At 32.4% G+C, this 17710-nt stretch overlaps 1 protein-coding gene across 3 annotated transcripts in view; it reads left to right on the top strand.

Moving 5' to 3' along the window:
* LOC121371251 (regulator of G-protein signaling 7-like) overlaps positions 1-17152 on the top strand; it is a 165035-nt gene extending 147883 nt beyond the window's left edge. The window contains exons 10-16 of one of the 3 annotated variants that reach the window (XM_041496997.1): positions 548-609; positions 1318-1431; positions 2590-2718; positions 3789-3863; positions 4773-4887; positions 6042-6134; positions 10405-17152. In XM_041496997.1, the coding sequence (XP_041352931.1) occupies positions 548-609; positions 1318-1431; positions 2590-2718; positions 3789-3863; positions 4773-4887; positions 6042-6134; positions 10405-10494 (678 nt within the window). In that variant the 3' untranslated portion in view covers positions 10495-17152. Of the gene's footprint in view, positions 1-547; positions 610-1317; positions 1432-2589; positions 2719-3788; positions 3864-4772; positions 4888-6041; positions 6201-9776 lie in introns of all 3 variants that reach the window. The other 2 variants (XM_041496998.1, XM_041496999.1) reach the window with 2 other exon arrangements.
* Positions 17153-17710: the final 558 nt, after the last annotated feature.

Here is a 17710-nt window from a genome sequence, read left to right as displayed (position 1 = left end):
AAAGTTGAAATGAAATATAATTGTCAAAAGGATATGAGAAGGAAAAATTCAAACATTTAACTGATTTTGTATAATTGGATGCATCTTGGTAGGCTGAAAAAGATTTTTTTACAAGGATTAGGATTATTGTGTGTTTCATAACAACCTTACACATGTGATAGAAATAAAAACTGTGTGTTTTCAGTGGAATTTAATAATTTCTTACACCCATTTGAGAAAAATACTGTGATCTTTATGATATCACATGATGATATTCAAAAAATGTTGGTTATCAGTTTAAAGACATGTTAGTCCTGTTCCAGAATTGACCAGGTGATGGGATGGGAGACATTTAAAAAATATATTCACAAGCCACAAAATAAAATTGTACCTATGTGTAAAAAAAACCTTAGCAGACGCATTAGGCAAAAATATTATGAATGTTATTACTGTTATATTTAGTGTCTCTAAAATATTTATGACTATATCATGATAGTATTTTATTTTTAAGACAGAAATCTTGTTTTAAAACCTCCTTTTTTAATTTTTTAATTTCTCTGATTTTCAGATTGGTATTTTACGGAAAAAAGTAGAAAAGAGAAGAGTAAAAATTTCTAAAGTTTCAGAAAGGTTTGTATATATATATATATAAAAAATCAATACCACAATGAGTATAGGTATTATTTAATTTAGTTCATTGTTCAGTACATACATGTACTTAAGAACTTGTACTTAATTTGATATCAGGTTGAGATTAATTTTTTATGATCTCTGTTCGGTAGTGGCAACAAATCTCAAGTTTGCAACAGTCTCACTTAGGGACAGTAAAATCTTGATTTGAAACACTACAGTTTCAGTTTGCAACAGTCTCACTTAGGGACAGTAAAATGTTGATTTGCACCACTACAGTTTCAGTTTGCAAACAGTCTCACTTGGGGACAGTAAAATGTTGATTTGCAACACTACAGTTTCAGTTTGCAAACAGTCTCACTTTGGGACAGTAAAATGTTGATTTGCAACACTACAGTTTCAGTTTGCAAACAGTCTCACTTTGGGAGAGTAAAATGTTGATTTGCAACACTACAGTTTCAGTTTGCAACAGTCTCACTTAAGGACAGTGAAATGTTGATTTGCAACACTACAGTTTCAGTTTGCATCAGTCTCACTTAGGGACAGTAAAATCTTGATTTGCAACACTACAGTTTCAGTTTGCAACATTTTAATCTCAATTACATGTACAGCATGCTTGAACTATGTTTGATATAAGCATAAAACACATCATAAATTACATCATCAGATGCAGTGAGTAAATATGTGCTGTTTTTATTCTGTTTTCAGTTATATAGGTTATTACCAGCAATATGCAGAATATGATGCCTTTATGACGTGTCCAGACCCACCCAACCCCTGGATCTCAGATAACCTAGAATTCTGGGAAACTGATCGGGCAGTGTAAGTGTTAATTTCTTTATTCACAATAACCATGAGGTCAACAAACACCCCCACCCACCCCACCCCCAACCACAATGGACTCATATTTCCCCCATACCAACCAGTGTCCATGTATGGTACATCAAATTCCTTGGTATATACTGTCCTGTATATGAGAAAGTGCATATAAAATATCCCTTGCTGCTTTTACTGAAGGAGTAGCCTGAATGGCAACGGCAGGTTTCCTATCTCCCTTGCAACAAACTAAGTGTTAAAATATGTTAAACACCGTATAGGTAACCATAGTTTAAATGTGCTGAGGCTCCTTAAATAAATATTCCTTTCTTTTCCTTCTCTTTCTGTTATAAAAACTGTTTGTTTGCATCAAGTTCCACTGGCCCAGTAGTATAGTGATTAAGCCATCAGACTTAACGTTGGTTGGTACTGGGTTCACATCCTGGTAACGGCTTCCAGCCAGAGCTAGTTTTAACAACTTCTCTCTCACTGGCTACTAACAACCACTGTCCTGGATATCCAGGATAGCTGAGGTGTATGTCCAGGACTGCATACTTGAACCGTAATTGAATATAAGCACAAAAAAACCTTGAAATTCCCTAATTCTGCTGGTGAAATTGTAGAAATATTGTGGGGAAAATGTTTATTGTGTGGACAATTGTGATACACAAGCAACCTAGATAAACATCAGTCTCACTGACTAATTCATGTAAAGAGGTAGTCCGACAGTTTGATATTTTCTTAACATTTTGTCCAAGATAAATGTATTATCAAAGAAAACATTGATCTATTTGTAAAACTGCAGTCATTATTTATTTATTTAGTACATTTAGCCTAAAGTATTTTCATGTACTCCAGATATATGTAAGAAACAAGCTAGTGGATAAAATAGTGTTTAAAGTAGATGTTGAGAAAAGTGACAGCAATGCAGTAAATTGAGAGGTGTTTTGTCTGAAATAGTAGATTTTAACTGAATAAATTCCATTTATTAGGTTTCTGTATTTAAAGTCAGCAAAAACCAGTAAAAAGTACATGCACTTGGTAATACACTTAAAAAAACAAAAAAACCAGTCTAATTTTTGTGCCACCATTTGAAAATATGTTTTCTTGTTCTGACAACATTATACTGATGGCTTTTCTTTTTTTTCATTTTGATTTAACCAGTGGTCGAGATATCCCTCTTCGCCGGGTCAAGCGGTGGGCATTCTCTGTGGAGGAACTTCTTCAGGATCCTGCTGGCAGAGATCAGTTCAGCAAATTCCTAGACAAAGAATTTAGTGGAGAAAATTTAAAGTATGTTATTCAATGATTTTGTAGCTAATATAGTATGAAATCTTTTGGACAAAGATAAGAAAAATTGATTTTTATTTTGAATAATATATATATATATATTTTTTTTAATTCTTGATAATTAATTTTTAATTTTTAATGTTGCTCAAATAATAGCACATGGTTAGTGTCACGTGGTTAAACTATGGATTCAGTTCAGTTTTACTTCTGGTATTAAAAATATTAGTCAAATCAGTGAAATGACATGTTATTTAAAGTCATGTCATAAACATTTTAAGGTCTTAACATTGGTCCAGTTGGGTAAGACGTAGCCCAGTGGTAAAGTGCTCACTTGATGCACGGTCGGTTTGGGATTGATCCCCATCAGTGGGCCCATTAGGCTATTTCTCGCTCCAGCCAGTGCACCACGACTGGTACATCAAAGGCCATGGTATGTGCTATCCTGTGTATAAAATGGTGCATATAAAACATCCCTTGCTGCTAATCGAAAAGAGTAGCCCATGAAGTGGCGACAGCGGGTTTCCTCTCTCTATGTATGGTCGTTAACCATATGTCTGATGCCATATAACCGTAAATAAAATGTGTTATGTGCATTGTTAAATGAACCATTTCCTTCCTTCCTTCTTAACATTGGTCCAAACACAATCAAATTTAACAGAATAGATCTAATTATTTAAAACCAATGTCCAATAATTTGACTAATTAAAAAACCACTGGCATGTCCATACCATAACAAGAAGAATGTCTGTTTACAATCAAAGGTCATCTTGACACATGCTTGTAAAACACAACAGTCCAGACTTTTGCAGACTTTATTCAAACTGTGTGGCTGTTTTATAAGTAGAAGTCCTGAGCTTGAAATGCTATCACACTTCCCATGATCCATGTAGATGTTAGAAGTTTGGATCTGGCTGTGATCAGTCACTGATAAACTCTTTAGTGTTTGGTGATATTTATAGTGTACCCTACATGTGCCCATCAGATTCAGTGAGGGTCCATCAACCAATACAAACAGCACTTTCTTGAAGTAATAATGAGTATGAATGCATGTATTTTGGGATTACTCTTTGCAGATTTTGGTTAGCTTGCCAAGAGCTAAAAGGACTTCCAATGAGAGAGGTCAACAAGAAGGTGCATGAAATATTCACGTGAGTTCATGCTGATTAGAAAACCATCTTATTATCCACATGCTTCAACATAACCAAGTTAATAATAATAATACGAAGCACACGTGTAACAACAAGTGTCATAATATGACGTTGCTTCTCCAATCTTAGCTTAGACTGTGCATTTGAAATATGACGTCATTTCGTCGTCTCCTTCTAGTTGTGGCTGAAACACTTTGATTTATGTCTTGTTATTCATAAAGAAAACAATAATAATAATATGGATAATAAAGAAATTATTACACTTGTGTGTGAGTCGTACTGATTTTACGAAACTCGTGTCAGGATTCATGTATTACCCTCGCTCTCGCTAAGTTACAACTGTGTTTTCTTTAGTCTTTTACTCTAAAACATTGTTTTATGTCTGTATAAAATATAAGCCAAGGACCCACATGCAAAATCAAAGCAAATATGCACTTTCTTCCACTTCACAAAAAGATAAATAATATAACCCTAATATATTGGTGTAAATGATTAAAATGAGATTTATCAAAATAAGAACAATTAATTATTAATAGCAAAATGAATGATCCAGTTTGGAAAAGTTATGGCCCCTTTGGGTATCATTGTGTGATGGCTGGTAGTCTCAGGGTTTTTTGTGATATTTGGGATAGTTGAAAATAAATCATCATCATCATCATCATCATCTTTGACATTTAACATATCCTAAGAATAAGCTTTCAACAACCAACCTAGCAGTATAGTCTTGAGAAAATACAAGTAGTGTAAAAATAAGTTCCTATAAAAACAAAATGTACCACATTGAAAGCTGCTTTCCATGGGTACCTGAACTAAATTAACATGGCTTTCACATTTTATAAACCCTTTGGTGTGCATCATTATTTCTTTATTGTTATTGAATTGACTAATGTCTCAATATTAAACTTTCAGTGAATTCCTGGCACCTGGTGCTAATAATCCTGTCAATGTTGACTGCCACGTCATGGAGCTAGTACGGCGGCGCATGGAGAATAATCCGACGAGGTTTTGTTTTGAAGAAGCTCAGGTAAGAGAACTAGTTCTATCTGAGCACTATCTGCAGGGGTTCAGAAATGGAACATATTTCACTAACTTGCCGGACCAGAACCAACTAAAATTTACTAGCCCGCAATAATTTCTACTAGTCCGCCAGTCTATAGAATAATATATTATTAATAATATTATAATATACAGTGTCTTCACTTCAAATGATATATATAGATATATTGACAAAACATTATTATGAACACCTGGTAAGTGATCAATATCACGTGGCAAACAAAGTAAAAAAGACAGATCGCCCGTCGGACTGGTACTTGCATTTTTTAACTCGTCCATCAGAATTGGTACTCGCATTTGGCGAGTGGGCAAGTACTTTCTGCACCCCTGATCTGGTAAGTCAATGTCACTTATTGTTATTTTAATATTTTTTCTTGTCGATGGTACACACATCTTTGATAAATATTTTTGTGTTTATGTTTGACACACGACCTACATACACATGGCACTGATTGCTGATTAGGATAATTATTGTTAAGCACAGTCCACAAACCTAACTGTCAAATGTTGTTAGTTTTGCATAACATTACATGTAATTTGCATAACGTTACAGGTAATTTGCATAACGTTACAGGTAATTTGCATAACGTTACAGGTAATTTGCATCAGATCTTTTATTAAGAGTCCCCTACTGGTCTAAAGTAATTGAAATACCTCTTTCAAGTTTTGGTAATGTTATAATAATGTTATAGTAATAGAAGTGACTGATCGGGAGTTGTTAGATAAATTTTATATACCTTACATGTACAGCATTAGTATTCCTGGCATTTTAAAATTCATGTTTTTATTTCAGACCTTACTTGTATTTAAATGGATTATTTCAAGGAGGGTAATTGTTAGCTGCCCTTAGCATGTCAGTTTATATAGTATCAATATGGTAATAACTTAAATTGCTCCCTTCACTTTATTTCTTGACATGGTCTGTTATTTACTCATAATTCTCAACATTAAACAAAATATAATGTAGCTCTATATAGGTCATTCAAAGTTATCAACATAGCCAAAAAAAGGTCCTCTTTGTATGAAAATGTTCATAAATGTGAATGTGCTGTCAGTAACAGAATTAAAAACATTTAGTATGTTATCCATATTTCTATCTCAATGTTATATATTTTCTCAAAGGACCATATATTCAAGCTGATGAAGAGTGACAGTTACAGCCGGTATCTTCGCTCAGACATGTACAAAGAGTTTTTGAGTGGAACACGGAAGAAAGTAAGACTTCTGCCAGTTATGTCAAGTAACTGGTCGGCAGGGTTCAAGCTCTGACTACATAGCACTGTAAATACCACTTTGCTTCCTTCTGTTCTCTTCCTTCTCATTCTGTTTGAAAGGTGGGAAAATGTTTGACTGTTTATCTGTGCAAAAATATAAACACAAGGGAGACAACTTTCTTTTAATTTGGACTAGTTGAACATGGTTGTCTTCCATTTCAAGGTTGAACCATGCCATTAATTTTGCATAAATTATTAACATATATTAATAATAATATTTATGTGAAAGCATTTGTGAAGTTAAATTAAGATTTAAAAAATAATGAATTTATATATTTTAGAAAAGTATCAAAAAGCAATAGGCCTGTTTTAAATTGTTAAAAGGTGGAAGTAAAAAAATAAATACAGAAAATAAACATTTAATTTGAGATTTACCTTCCTACCTATCGAAATAATGCACTGCAGCAAATGTTTTACAGCAAAGCTTATCTTAAGTTGGTTATTTTTAAGTTTTTGCAACAATGTATTCATTCTGTATGCTAATTTGTAACTCAAATACTATTTTTAAATGGAGTTTGAAAGAATCTGAATGTATTTGTAGTGCATGGTTGCTAAAGAAGTTTGAAATAATAAAAAAATAAAATAAAATAATAAATCATGTAGCCATATATTATTTTAGAGACACAATCTAACTTCTTTCATATTTTATTAACCTTTTTTTAGATGTACTTTTATCAGATGTACTTAAAAGTCATTGGATATTATGGTTAATTTTTCTGTGTTTGTGGGTTTCTAAAAATAATAATAATAAACACTGCTTTCTGTGAAATTTGCATGCAATTTTTTTACTAACAGATATTTTTCCAATTTTACTTTGGTTTATGTTACAAAAATATATGGGTCAGTATATAAATAAAGAACAATTTCATGCACCAGTATGCCATAATGATTGCAATAGGCCAACAGACATTACAAATTACATTTATCTTTTAAATTTGAGATTGGTTTTGGTTTGAAAATTTGAAAAGAAAAATTCACATTGGCAACATTTCATGATGGTTAATTTCTTTGGCAGCCAGTCTGTTACATAATATAGATTATTTACATTAGAGTGATGTTAGAATGTAACTTACATTTGGTATTTAGCCTGAGCTTGTCAACCATTAAGGTTAATTAATAAAACCATAAGATGGGCTGAACAAGAGGATTTTCATATATTATGTTAATTATGTTTATTATGATTTGAGGGAAGAAATTAACCCTAAATATTTTCATTGTTTGAATAGTTTATATATATTAATCAGTTCTTCACATTTGAAAATATCAGGGGAGTGATAAAAACATTCACCTCATAAGCTCCAGACAAGTGATTTGAGTTGCATAGAAAAGCACAGTTATGGGCTTCAAATGTGAAGGACTGATTTATTAACAGAGGCATAGTTCTGACTGATTCAAGTGTTCACCTGCTGATATGTAAGCAATGATGTATTCCAGGCAGCACTCATTATTCTACAACACTTACAGTCTTACACATTACATTTTTTAAAAACTGAGGCATGCCTCTGGACTCGGTAGCATATTCTTACAATGCTGCTTATATATTTCTTACACATCATCTTTATGATCAGCTATGCCTCTGGTTAAATTTGTTATTTTAAAGTAGGCCTAGTCAAAATGTGGCTTGTAGAAATCACTGTGCAATTTTATCATGTTTTCCATTCACAAAAAGATGATGCTTTTCAGACTATTAACAAAATTAATTAACAAGGTCAGTTTCTACCCTTTAACAAAAACAAAAACAAAACAAAACAAAAAATACTGTGTGGTTCAAGTAACATTGCACATAAAACTAGATTTATGTATATTTGTGTTGATTATTTCATAATTTTCTTTATTTTCAAAGTTCTGACTTAATTGAGAAGAAATACAAGTCTAAGTTACTATAACCACACATCTGTTTTGAAGAGTCCTGGCATAACATGTTCATATCATTCATTGGTTTTAGTTATATGCTTTTTATGTTTGTTTCATTATTTAACTGTCCATACCACCACTAGGCTTCATTAAGCTTTAAATGTTTGGTTTCTTCTAGCGAATCTGTTTCTGTCCTGTTTAGTTCATTGCAGTCATAACTCAGTTGTTTCATTGGTTGGTTCTTTCCACCATGTTTAATTATTATGCAGACAGCTGTTTGTATGTAGCATGCACTTTTTGAGAGAGAAAACAGAATAGTTTAAAGCTTGCTGAGATGAATGGTTTTGCATGTTTGTTGTTGTAGATCCAATGTGTTGACTGGATCAACTTATACAACTGTCTTTTTCTATTTATTCTTGTTTCTGATTCAAACTTTCGAGCCTTGAAGTAAATACATATAGATTCTTCACCACTTTGGATTCCTTGTTTAACTGGGTAATCAAAAAATATATATATATAAAAATCCAGGGTTACAACAGAACCTCCGATAAGAATAAGTAAGTTTAAGTGAACAAGTATATATTTGTTTATGCTAAATCTTTTATTCTACTGAACAAGACCTCAGAATCAACCATATTTCTCTGGCTGAAGATCAATGGTAAACATTTTTATATACAATATATTTACTTTTGAAAAAAATAAATACTTGTCAATATATGCACAAGTTTGTTTTATTCTAATTTTATTAATTTTTCTTTTTGGTTACCATAGAAACAATATATTATAAATAAACCTAAAAATTAAAATAATTCCTATTTTAAATACTTAAAGTACTAATTAATCAAGATATGTGTTTTTGCTGTAAAACAGTAATACCTACTGTATTGTCATCATTTTTAATACAACACACACCAAAACGAGTCCCATAATTAATGCTTCATAGTAGCAAACAAGAGTAGATTGTGTAGACTGAACATGGCAGCTAGCATTAATCAAAAAAACAAATACAGAAATAAAAACATTGTTTTGGTGTGGTTGTACTTGGTGTCTTTACACTTTAGAATTCTGAAGATTAATTAAAGTTACAGTAAAAAGGCAGGAGGCCTCTAATCTGTTGCCCCAAATATTTTACTTTAGGCCACTAACCTGTATTAAACAAGAGACTTGATCAACTTTAAGACACTGGAATACTTGAGGCTACACTATACTGCTTTCCTGTATTCCATTTTACACCTCTTTATTACACAATATAAATAAACATGATACAGACGTTTTTGAATTGATAGACACATGATATTCACTTCAGAATGCAGTGTTTACCCCTATTATAATTACACTTTAGAACAGTCTAATAATTCAGTTCCTTCTTCAACTGGATAATAAGTCGTTAATAACCTCAAATAAGTTGATTAATCTGATGTGATATCTTACATAAAAATACATTGACCTCAGCTGTAGGTGGACTTATGATGTGGTGAATGCTGAATGTTATGTTACACCTGAAAAGTCAATATTGGTTCTCAAGTGAATATTGGATTTTGACATGTCTTTAACTCAACAGTCTGTGACAAAATGCCCAGGTATTTCCCAGTCATATTTTGTATAACATCCATCAAAAAAAGCAAATGAAAAATTATATATCTGACTTAATAAAAGTGTAGCCTCAAGAATTCCATCATGCACAATAAAGATTCTGCTTTCACCTAACCTAGCTCTTCCTTTTCTTCAGCTGACAAGATCAATTATTCCAAAGCTACCCAGCCTAAACATTGGAGGAACAACATCATGATACTGTTGAAGCACTGCTTTGTCTACATTTGCACAACCCTACCTCCACTCCCACTGAATGCGATTGGTTAATTTGCCCTGCTTGGTGGATCAATCTGATGCCTTCTCTCACAGCCTGCTCATTTGCTGCATCAAAGACTGGATATAATTTGCACTAGTTACAAACGACACCTTTTTTGAGAATACTGTTTAGATGATTTGTCTTCAGCTTTGCATGAGACACCAACCACATGCCGCAGACCTCACTCTTTCATTGTAACTCCTTTCCCCTTTTTCCACCGCCCTTTTTGCCAACTAATTTTTCCTTGCTTTTCTGCTGTTTTCAGAGCAAAAAACGGCTAGAATTAAGAAAGGTGTAGGTAAATTCCTGAGACTAGTAGCTGGGAGTGGTGTTCTTATAAAGCAGTACTCGGAAGAACAAAATCCTTGGCATGTGATACGTGTTGTGTTGGCCATTCGTGTTGTCGTGTGGCAACGCTGAAAGTTTAGTGGTGGTTCCATCTTGCATTTCTCATCTCTGTTGGTGAGCTTGTTGCCTCATCATTTGTGAACCGTGCTTTCCTTTTAAGCGGACATCGCTGGACAAACTTCACTTTCATCTGATCAGCAAGGCACATGCACCTGAAAAGAGAGACTGGTCCGGGCATCAAGGATTTTGAAGATCCATGCAGTGCTAATATTGTGTGTGAGACATGAATCTGAGAAAAAGGAAAGTTCAATTGGTGAATTTTACCAGAGTGGTTGATAATAAATGACATCCGTGTTGTGCATCAAGAGAAAATGTAGTGATTATAAATGTGATATGGTGTGCAGGCATGTACGAACCAAAATCTGTTTATGTGTAAATCACTGTATTTGGACCAAATGGGTAACTTTACAACCCACAACTGTGCAAGCAACACACAGGTCTTGTTCATTCTCTTGTACAGTCAGTCATTGGGGGTTCCTTTGTGTAAGACGACACAAATTGGTCAACCTTCAATTTAAATAAACATTGTGAGATTTACAAAATTTGCTGATTCTGAGGAATTAAGTTTTAAATTAGAAGCCACAATTTTGGATGGTGAACAGAATATGGGATCTTTAGAATGTCCTTAGTATTCAGTACAAATATACTTCAAATACACTACCTAGATTGAGTGATTTGAAACTAAGGCCAGCTTTTATGCACTAATTTATGCAAACTGGGCAATAAAATGAATAATCGAAACTAATTTTTATTTTACTTAATGCTTCAAAAAAAAAAAAAAAAAAAATTAATAATTTGAACCTTGAATATCAGAAATAAGTGCAAAATCATGAATCCCCAAAAGAAAGCTTAAGATAGGTAATAAAATATGTGACTGAAAAAAGAATTATGTTCCAAAATTAGTTTGTACAATATTATAACAAAATAAATAGCATAGACAAAATATAGTGTTTTATATTCTGTGGGTATCACATATTGTGGTTTCTGTTTTAAGAACCAGTCAATGTTATTTGTGTTGGTTTCCCTCAGGATTCTGCTATAAATAGACATCGCCTTACATAAAGGACTCGCCAGTCATTGATATGATCTCAATGATGCTTGTATCATGGACTATTTACCAAGCATAGATCAACAGTGTCATCGAGTCATTATGTGATAATTAACTGTGTTTGTTCATCATGACAGAGTATATTAACTGAAACAGAACTCGTGGCATTTAATAGCCATAGTCTGAATCAGACTAATTAGTTAAGTGCCAAACCAGTATGTTAATTTCATTTCAGTACAATATGTCACTATAGGTTGTTATATTTTCAGTTCCTGCATTTGTCTTAATATATCTTTGTCTCAGTTTTGTTTTCTAGCATAATACATTAAGTTTATTTATGACCAGATTTCTTTTTTGTTTTGTTACTATTTATTACATAATGAACAAATATATTTTGAACAGTATGACTCATTACATGTAGTTTATAGTGGCTATTTTTAGACAGTACTTGTTATTTCACTCCCAGTAATTTGTACAATTTTGGGAAAGGGTGGGTGGTGAGACTACTACCAGAAGACCAAGTGTATGAATGATTAAAAAAAAAAAACATTTTAGGTAGATGTTATCCATGTACATGTATATCACATGATTTCCACATTTGAAAGACGACTTACATAACATATTGTATGTTTTGGCATTAATTGTATTTTCAAGAAGATACGTCTGCTCAGCTTAGTATTTCTCAGTTTCCAGGTTGGTTATATCCCTGTGCTGTATATTATGCCATTACTTGTTATAATATCTGAATTAAACTTACTGTTTGTGTAGGTTTCTCGTTGGTGATTTTGCTTTAAAACCTGCTGCTTGTGTGTGTGTGTGTGTGTGTGTGTGTGTGTGTGTGTGTGTGTGTGTGTGTGTGTGTGTTTGTGCATGAGAGAGAGAGAGAGAGAGAGAGAGAGAGAGAGAGAGAGAGAGAGAGAGAGAGAGAGAGAGAGAGAGAGAGAGAGAGAGAGAGAATAAGATACATGAACAAAAAATTAAATTAATAAATTATTTCCAACTGTCCGTACTCTATGGGGGTAAGGTAGAAGTGGGGCTCCTGTCAAATATAACATATTAACTGCAAATTTAAAATATCTCTTTGACAGGATTACTTCTAATACATTTAATTATAATATATAATGTATTAATACAATGTTTTATGTACTGGTAATATAATACTGATATATGGGTTGTAAAAATATATACTGGTACCCAGTGTATTCTTTTGTGGAGAAAAATGTACTACCGGTAGTATTAGAAATTTTAGTTACCGTATAATTTAATTTCTTCCATTACACTCTGATGCACAAATGAAATTATATGAGCTGAGACTCACTTGACAGTGTAGATGAATGTAATATAATATAGGAATTGTGGGTAACTTTTTAAACACCTTAAAATTTATATTACAAATTTTAACAATCCTAAATTTTTGTTTTATCTGCCATATGAACTACTTTTCTACTCAGTATAATGTACAAATTAAATAAAGATTATTATAGTGACAATGGCATTCATTGTCTTAATACATAAATGAAAACATTTTGAATGGAACTGTAAATTTTCGCAAGTTTTTATTCTCTACACTTCCAGCATACTGTACTTAAACAGGGTGTTTGTGATATAATAACTAACAAAGTTGAATTTTTGCCTACATTTATGCTTCAGGTATTTTTGCAGTAGTTTAGAGCATTTTGTCATATTTTGTATTCTGACTAAATTTTGGCTTGTTAAATATGATGCTATTCCTTTTTACAAGTGCCTGGGATTTTTGGTTCTTACTAGTAGGATAATTTTAACTAGAACAGTTTTATAGGAAATATGTGTCATTATAGAAGAGCTGAGCTTCTGTCCAATATTGTCCATTCTCTACCCATTGTCCATTTGTTATTAAAATCAAGAAATTCTTTTGATTTTTCAGTATATATTTCATTACGGTACAATCTTATGGAAAATGTTAAGATTTATTTTAAAAAATAGTTACATTCCCCAGAAATTTTAAACGATCCCATTCTTATTGTATGCTTACACATTTTGTTTATCTTTGCTTGTGCTAATAACACTTGTTTTAAAATATGAGTTTAAAATAATTCTATATTTTGTTTTTAAAAATTAAACAAGCTCTTTTAATATTATGCATATTTTTGCTGATTACATGAGTTTAAGGAAAAGAACAAATTATTCATATCAGTGTAGGCATGAACTAATTAATCTAGCTTCCGTAAACCTGTGCTCTCTGTTTCCTGTCAGTTTTATTTCTTTGAATGCCATATTATAATATAGAGAATGGCTATGAGAAGATATACAACACTGAATACTTTCTACCAACTTGAGAATGAAGAAGTGAAGTACTAAAGTTTCAGCTGACTTTATATAAAAGTATGTTTCCTACAGGAGAAAAAAAGAAGAAGCTAAATCACATGAAGTTAACCAAGAAATATGAATGTCTATCATTCAGCAATAATCAGCTACAATGAAACAAGAAATATGAATGTCTATCATTCAGCAATAATCAGCTACAATGAAACCTGTCCAAACTGGATCAGACTGGGGACCTAATATTTTTTCGATTTAGACAGAATCTGGTATTTAGAGATGTTTTAGAAGTTAGAAACTTCGGGACCAAGAAACTCGGCCAGTTTTGACAGGATTCCAATTTGTTATGTGTCCGATTTAGACGGGTTTCACTGTATATCATTTGAACAGTTCATATCCACAAGATTTTGATACTTCTCACAAATGACAACTGGGAAAAAAAAAATCATTTCAAAATGACATGAATATGGTCCGTATAAAATGTCACCAAGAGTAATGGTTCTTTATCAATACTTGTGTCATAAGTTGGAAGTAATCTTATTCATTTTAGGTTTAAACATTTGTTCTTACATTAAAATGAAAATAATATTTTGCTTTCAGTCACAATTTATAATATATGCAAGCTGTTGCTGCTGTTATATTTGTTATAGACTGAAAATGTGATAGTCTTTTATATCAGCATTTCAGAATGTCTACTGAAATAAAAGAAACTTATTATTTTGAATTCAGAATATATTTGTTAGTGAACAATTGCAAAATCTTTTTATTTCATCTGCATTGTTTAGTTATTCAGCCATAACCACATTGAGAACATTAGATGACAGATGTGTAAAAGATGTCATTTTATGTGCATGCATATTGTTAACATATCACATCATAAGACATGCATGCATTCATTAATTCATTTCGCATCTGTTTGCACATCATCAATAACAGGCCTGTTAGAGAGTTCTCAAATGTTTTACTAGAGCATGTTAAAATGATTAAAACGAGTTTTAAAAAAAAAAATCTAACCCAAAGCCAGTAAACAAAATAATGCAAGGAAAATGTATAAGATTTATTGAGAATATTTAACAGCTCTTGTTCCATCAAAGTAAATATTATATCTGAAATAAAAATTAATTAAATGAGAGTGGAGTAAAACAGTATTAAATAAACAGTTTTCATTATTATAGAATTGCTAAGTTCATCATAGATTGTGCAAAATTGATCTTTTAAAAATGTCTTTGAAATTACTTTAAATGAACAACTTGATGAAAAAGAAATGAAAAAACCCCAAACATGAGGAAAAAACCAGCATCTCTGTGTGTTACGCATCTGGGATCTGTATCTTTGGTGATGGTTTTTGCCAAATGGTGATGGTTTTCATTTAGGAATTAATTTATATACATTTTTTTATTTCAAATATTACTATAGTTAGGAAATTGTCTTGGTAACAGTTTTCCACTCACGGGCACATACTTGTTTGTGTTGGTTTTCTCAATATGATTTTAAGTTGGACCAGGAGAAAATTTATGTAATTTTTATTACTATGGTACTGTACTTCATTCTTTCCAATTTGAAAGACAATGGAAGAAGTAATCTTACACTGGGAATGCTTGAACCCTAGTACAGATATGGATGAAGAATGTTGTATTTTAAGGATACAGGGGCCTAATTCACAAAGGTCTTTTAGGCTCTGCTAGACAACAAAGCATCCTTGTTGCAAGTCTTTTAGCATTGCACCGCAAGATCGCAAAGTTGTGAGAGTTTAGTGAATTAGGCCCCAGGACTCCTTGTCGCCATCTCCGTAGATTGGGCAATAAGACAAACATGCCTGATATTTTAAAATGAGCTTTATATTTGCATTGGCTCAGGCTGATAGGATTTTTACCAGCATATTTATGCAGTTCAATAAGCCAGTTTAAAAAAAAAACCTATCCATAGGCTTAGGAAAATGAAATTCAGACATTTGCTTATAAAATGTAATTGTGACTTTTGTAAGCACTTACACCGATAATGACTATGCATATAAACCTATTACAATATCAGTTCATTACAAAACATGTTTATAAAGTATCAGGCCCATGGAAGGGCAGCAAGGGGACGATAATGTAAATTTTTCTTGTCCTACTCGATATACATTTTAATAAAATGGGACTTGTAACCTCCTCCCACACACACACACACACAGTAAAGACTGTACCGCCCTCCACTAGAGATTGCCCTCTTCCACTACAGGCCTGACTATACATTATGAATTTCTGATTATGTATTTATAATAATAAATAGTAATACACATTAATTATACTGTAACTATGTTATAAAATTTAATTTTTAAAAAATGTTAATAAATATCATCAACATCCCAGTATATTTTCAATGAATATGTAAGATAAGGCACCATATTAAATACATTTTCTTGTTTAAAATATCAGTGTTTTTATGTGCTTTATGGTTGTCCTAATGGTTGTAGCAGCCCAAACTGGGAATACAATTAAGTTTGAGCTACTGCAAATAACAGAATGATCCGAAACACATTAAATATACAGACAAGAAAATATATTTAATATGCAAATGTGATGGTTAAAAAGGTTCTGTTAGTCTGAAATATCTTAATATTGGCAGCAAACTTTAAATATCATAGGTACTGGTAAGGTTGGTAGTTTTATATCCTGGAAATTGAATGATGAACGAAGATATATAAAATGATGGAATATCGACACGAATTGTTAAATAAATTAGATCTATAAGTCTGTGTCACGCACAAATTATATCCATATCCTAGTAATGAACAAATATATATTTTATTAACAACCAGTTACATATATATCCTAGTAATGAACAAATTTGATCTTTTATTAACAACCAGTTACAATCAATAGGTTTATGAAAACTGTAATGTTTTTGTCCAGACTACTCCTAGTAGGCCTTTAAAAAGCTGTGCTTCCAACATGCATAACCATAATTATTTGTTTTTGTCAGCACGAGAATCGGCCCCCAAAAATTGTGTTTGGAGCCATGTGGAGAGATCTGCTTTTGCATTTATTCTGTTTCTAGTAGCCCATCATAAATTAGCTGTAGAAAGATCTGTGTATACGGTTTGGAAAACTTGCTGCATATTCTGTACATAAAGATAAACACACAAGTAACCTGTGCCAAATCATCCGAATCTTCATTCAGTAGTTCTGTAGATCTCCAATGAGCAAGCACAGGGCACACGTTAATTTGTAAACGGAGCAGAAACATCTGTTCATATAGAAAAGTTTGATTTTTCTTCTTCTTCTTCTGTTTTTTTTTTTTTTAATGCAGCTATGTCTGAAAGACAAACAGAGTGCAATATATATCATTCATGTATTTATTAATCATCATGATATTGTTGATGTCCATGCCTTTCATCAATTTTGGCACGGAAACCAAGTGTGCATTTTTGTTTTTGTTTCAAACTGTAAAATGATTATGGCTGTTTAGCCTAAACTGCCAATTACCATGAAATGTAGAAAAATAAAAGTTATCTAAAGTTTTGTTGGGTTCTTCTTTTTGTGACAAGTACGTATTCATACACCTGGAGATTAATTCAGCACCACCTTAATTATATTGCAGACAAATAGAAGCCTTGAAATTGCTGTCTGTGCCGACATAATTTTAAACCAGATATAAAGTTTTTACACATTCTGTATGTAAAGGATATTGACCCAGATGGCATGAATAAATTACTTACGAGCAGCACTATAAAGTTCTCATACATTTTCATGAATATTTACCTTTCTCCTTAGAATACATTACATACTGGAGTAACGTTAAAGTTTGTTTTAACGACACCATTAGAGCACATCGATTTATTAATCATCAGCTATTGGATGTCAAACATTTGATAATTTTGACATATAGTCTTAGAGAGGAAACCCGCTACGTTTCCATTGGTAGCAAGGGATCCATTATATGCATCATCCCACAGGCAGGACAGACATACCAGTCTTTGATATACCAGTTGTGGTGATTGGAACGAGAAACAGCCCAATAGGAAGGGGATCGAACCCAAACCAATAGTGCATCAAGAGAGCACTTTAACAGTGGGCCA

The sequence above is a fragment of the Gigantopelta aegis genome, chromosome 4 (assembly GCF_016097555.1).
Source record: "Gigantopelta aegis isolate Gae_Host chromosome 4, Gae_host_genome, whole genome shotgun sequence".
In the NCBI taxonomy this organism is placed as follows: domain Eukaryota; kingdom Metazoa; phylum Mollusca; class Gastropoda; order Neomphalida; family Peltospiridae; genus Gigantopelta; species Gigantopelta aegis.
Note: the sequence above shows the minus strand (reverse complement) of the source record. Positions and strands in the feature narration are given on the sequence as shown.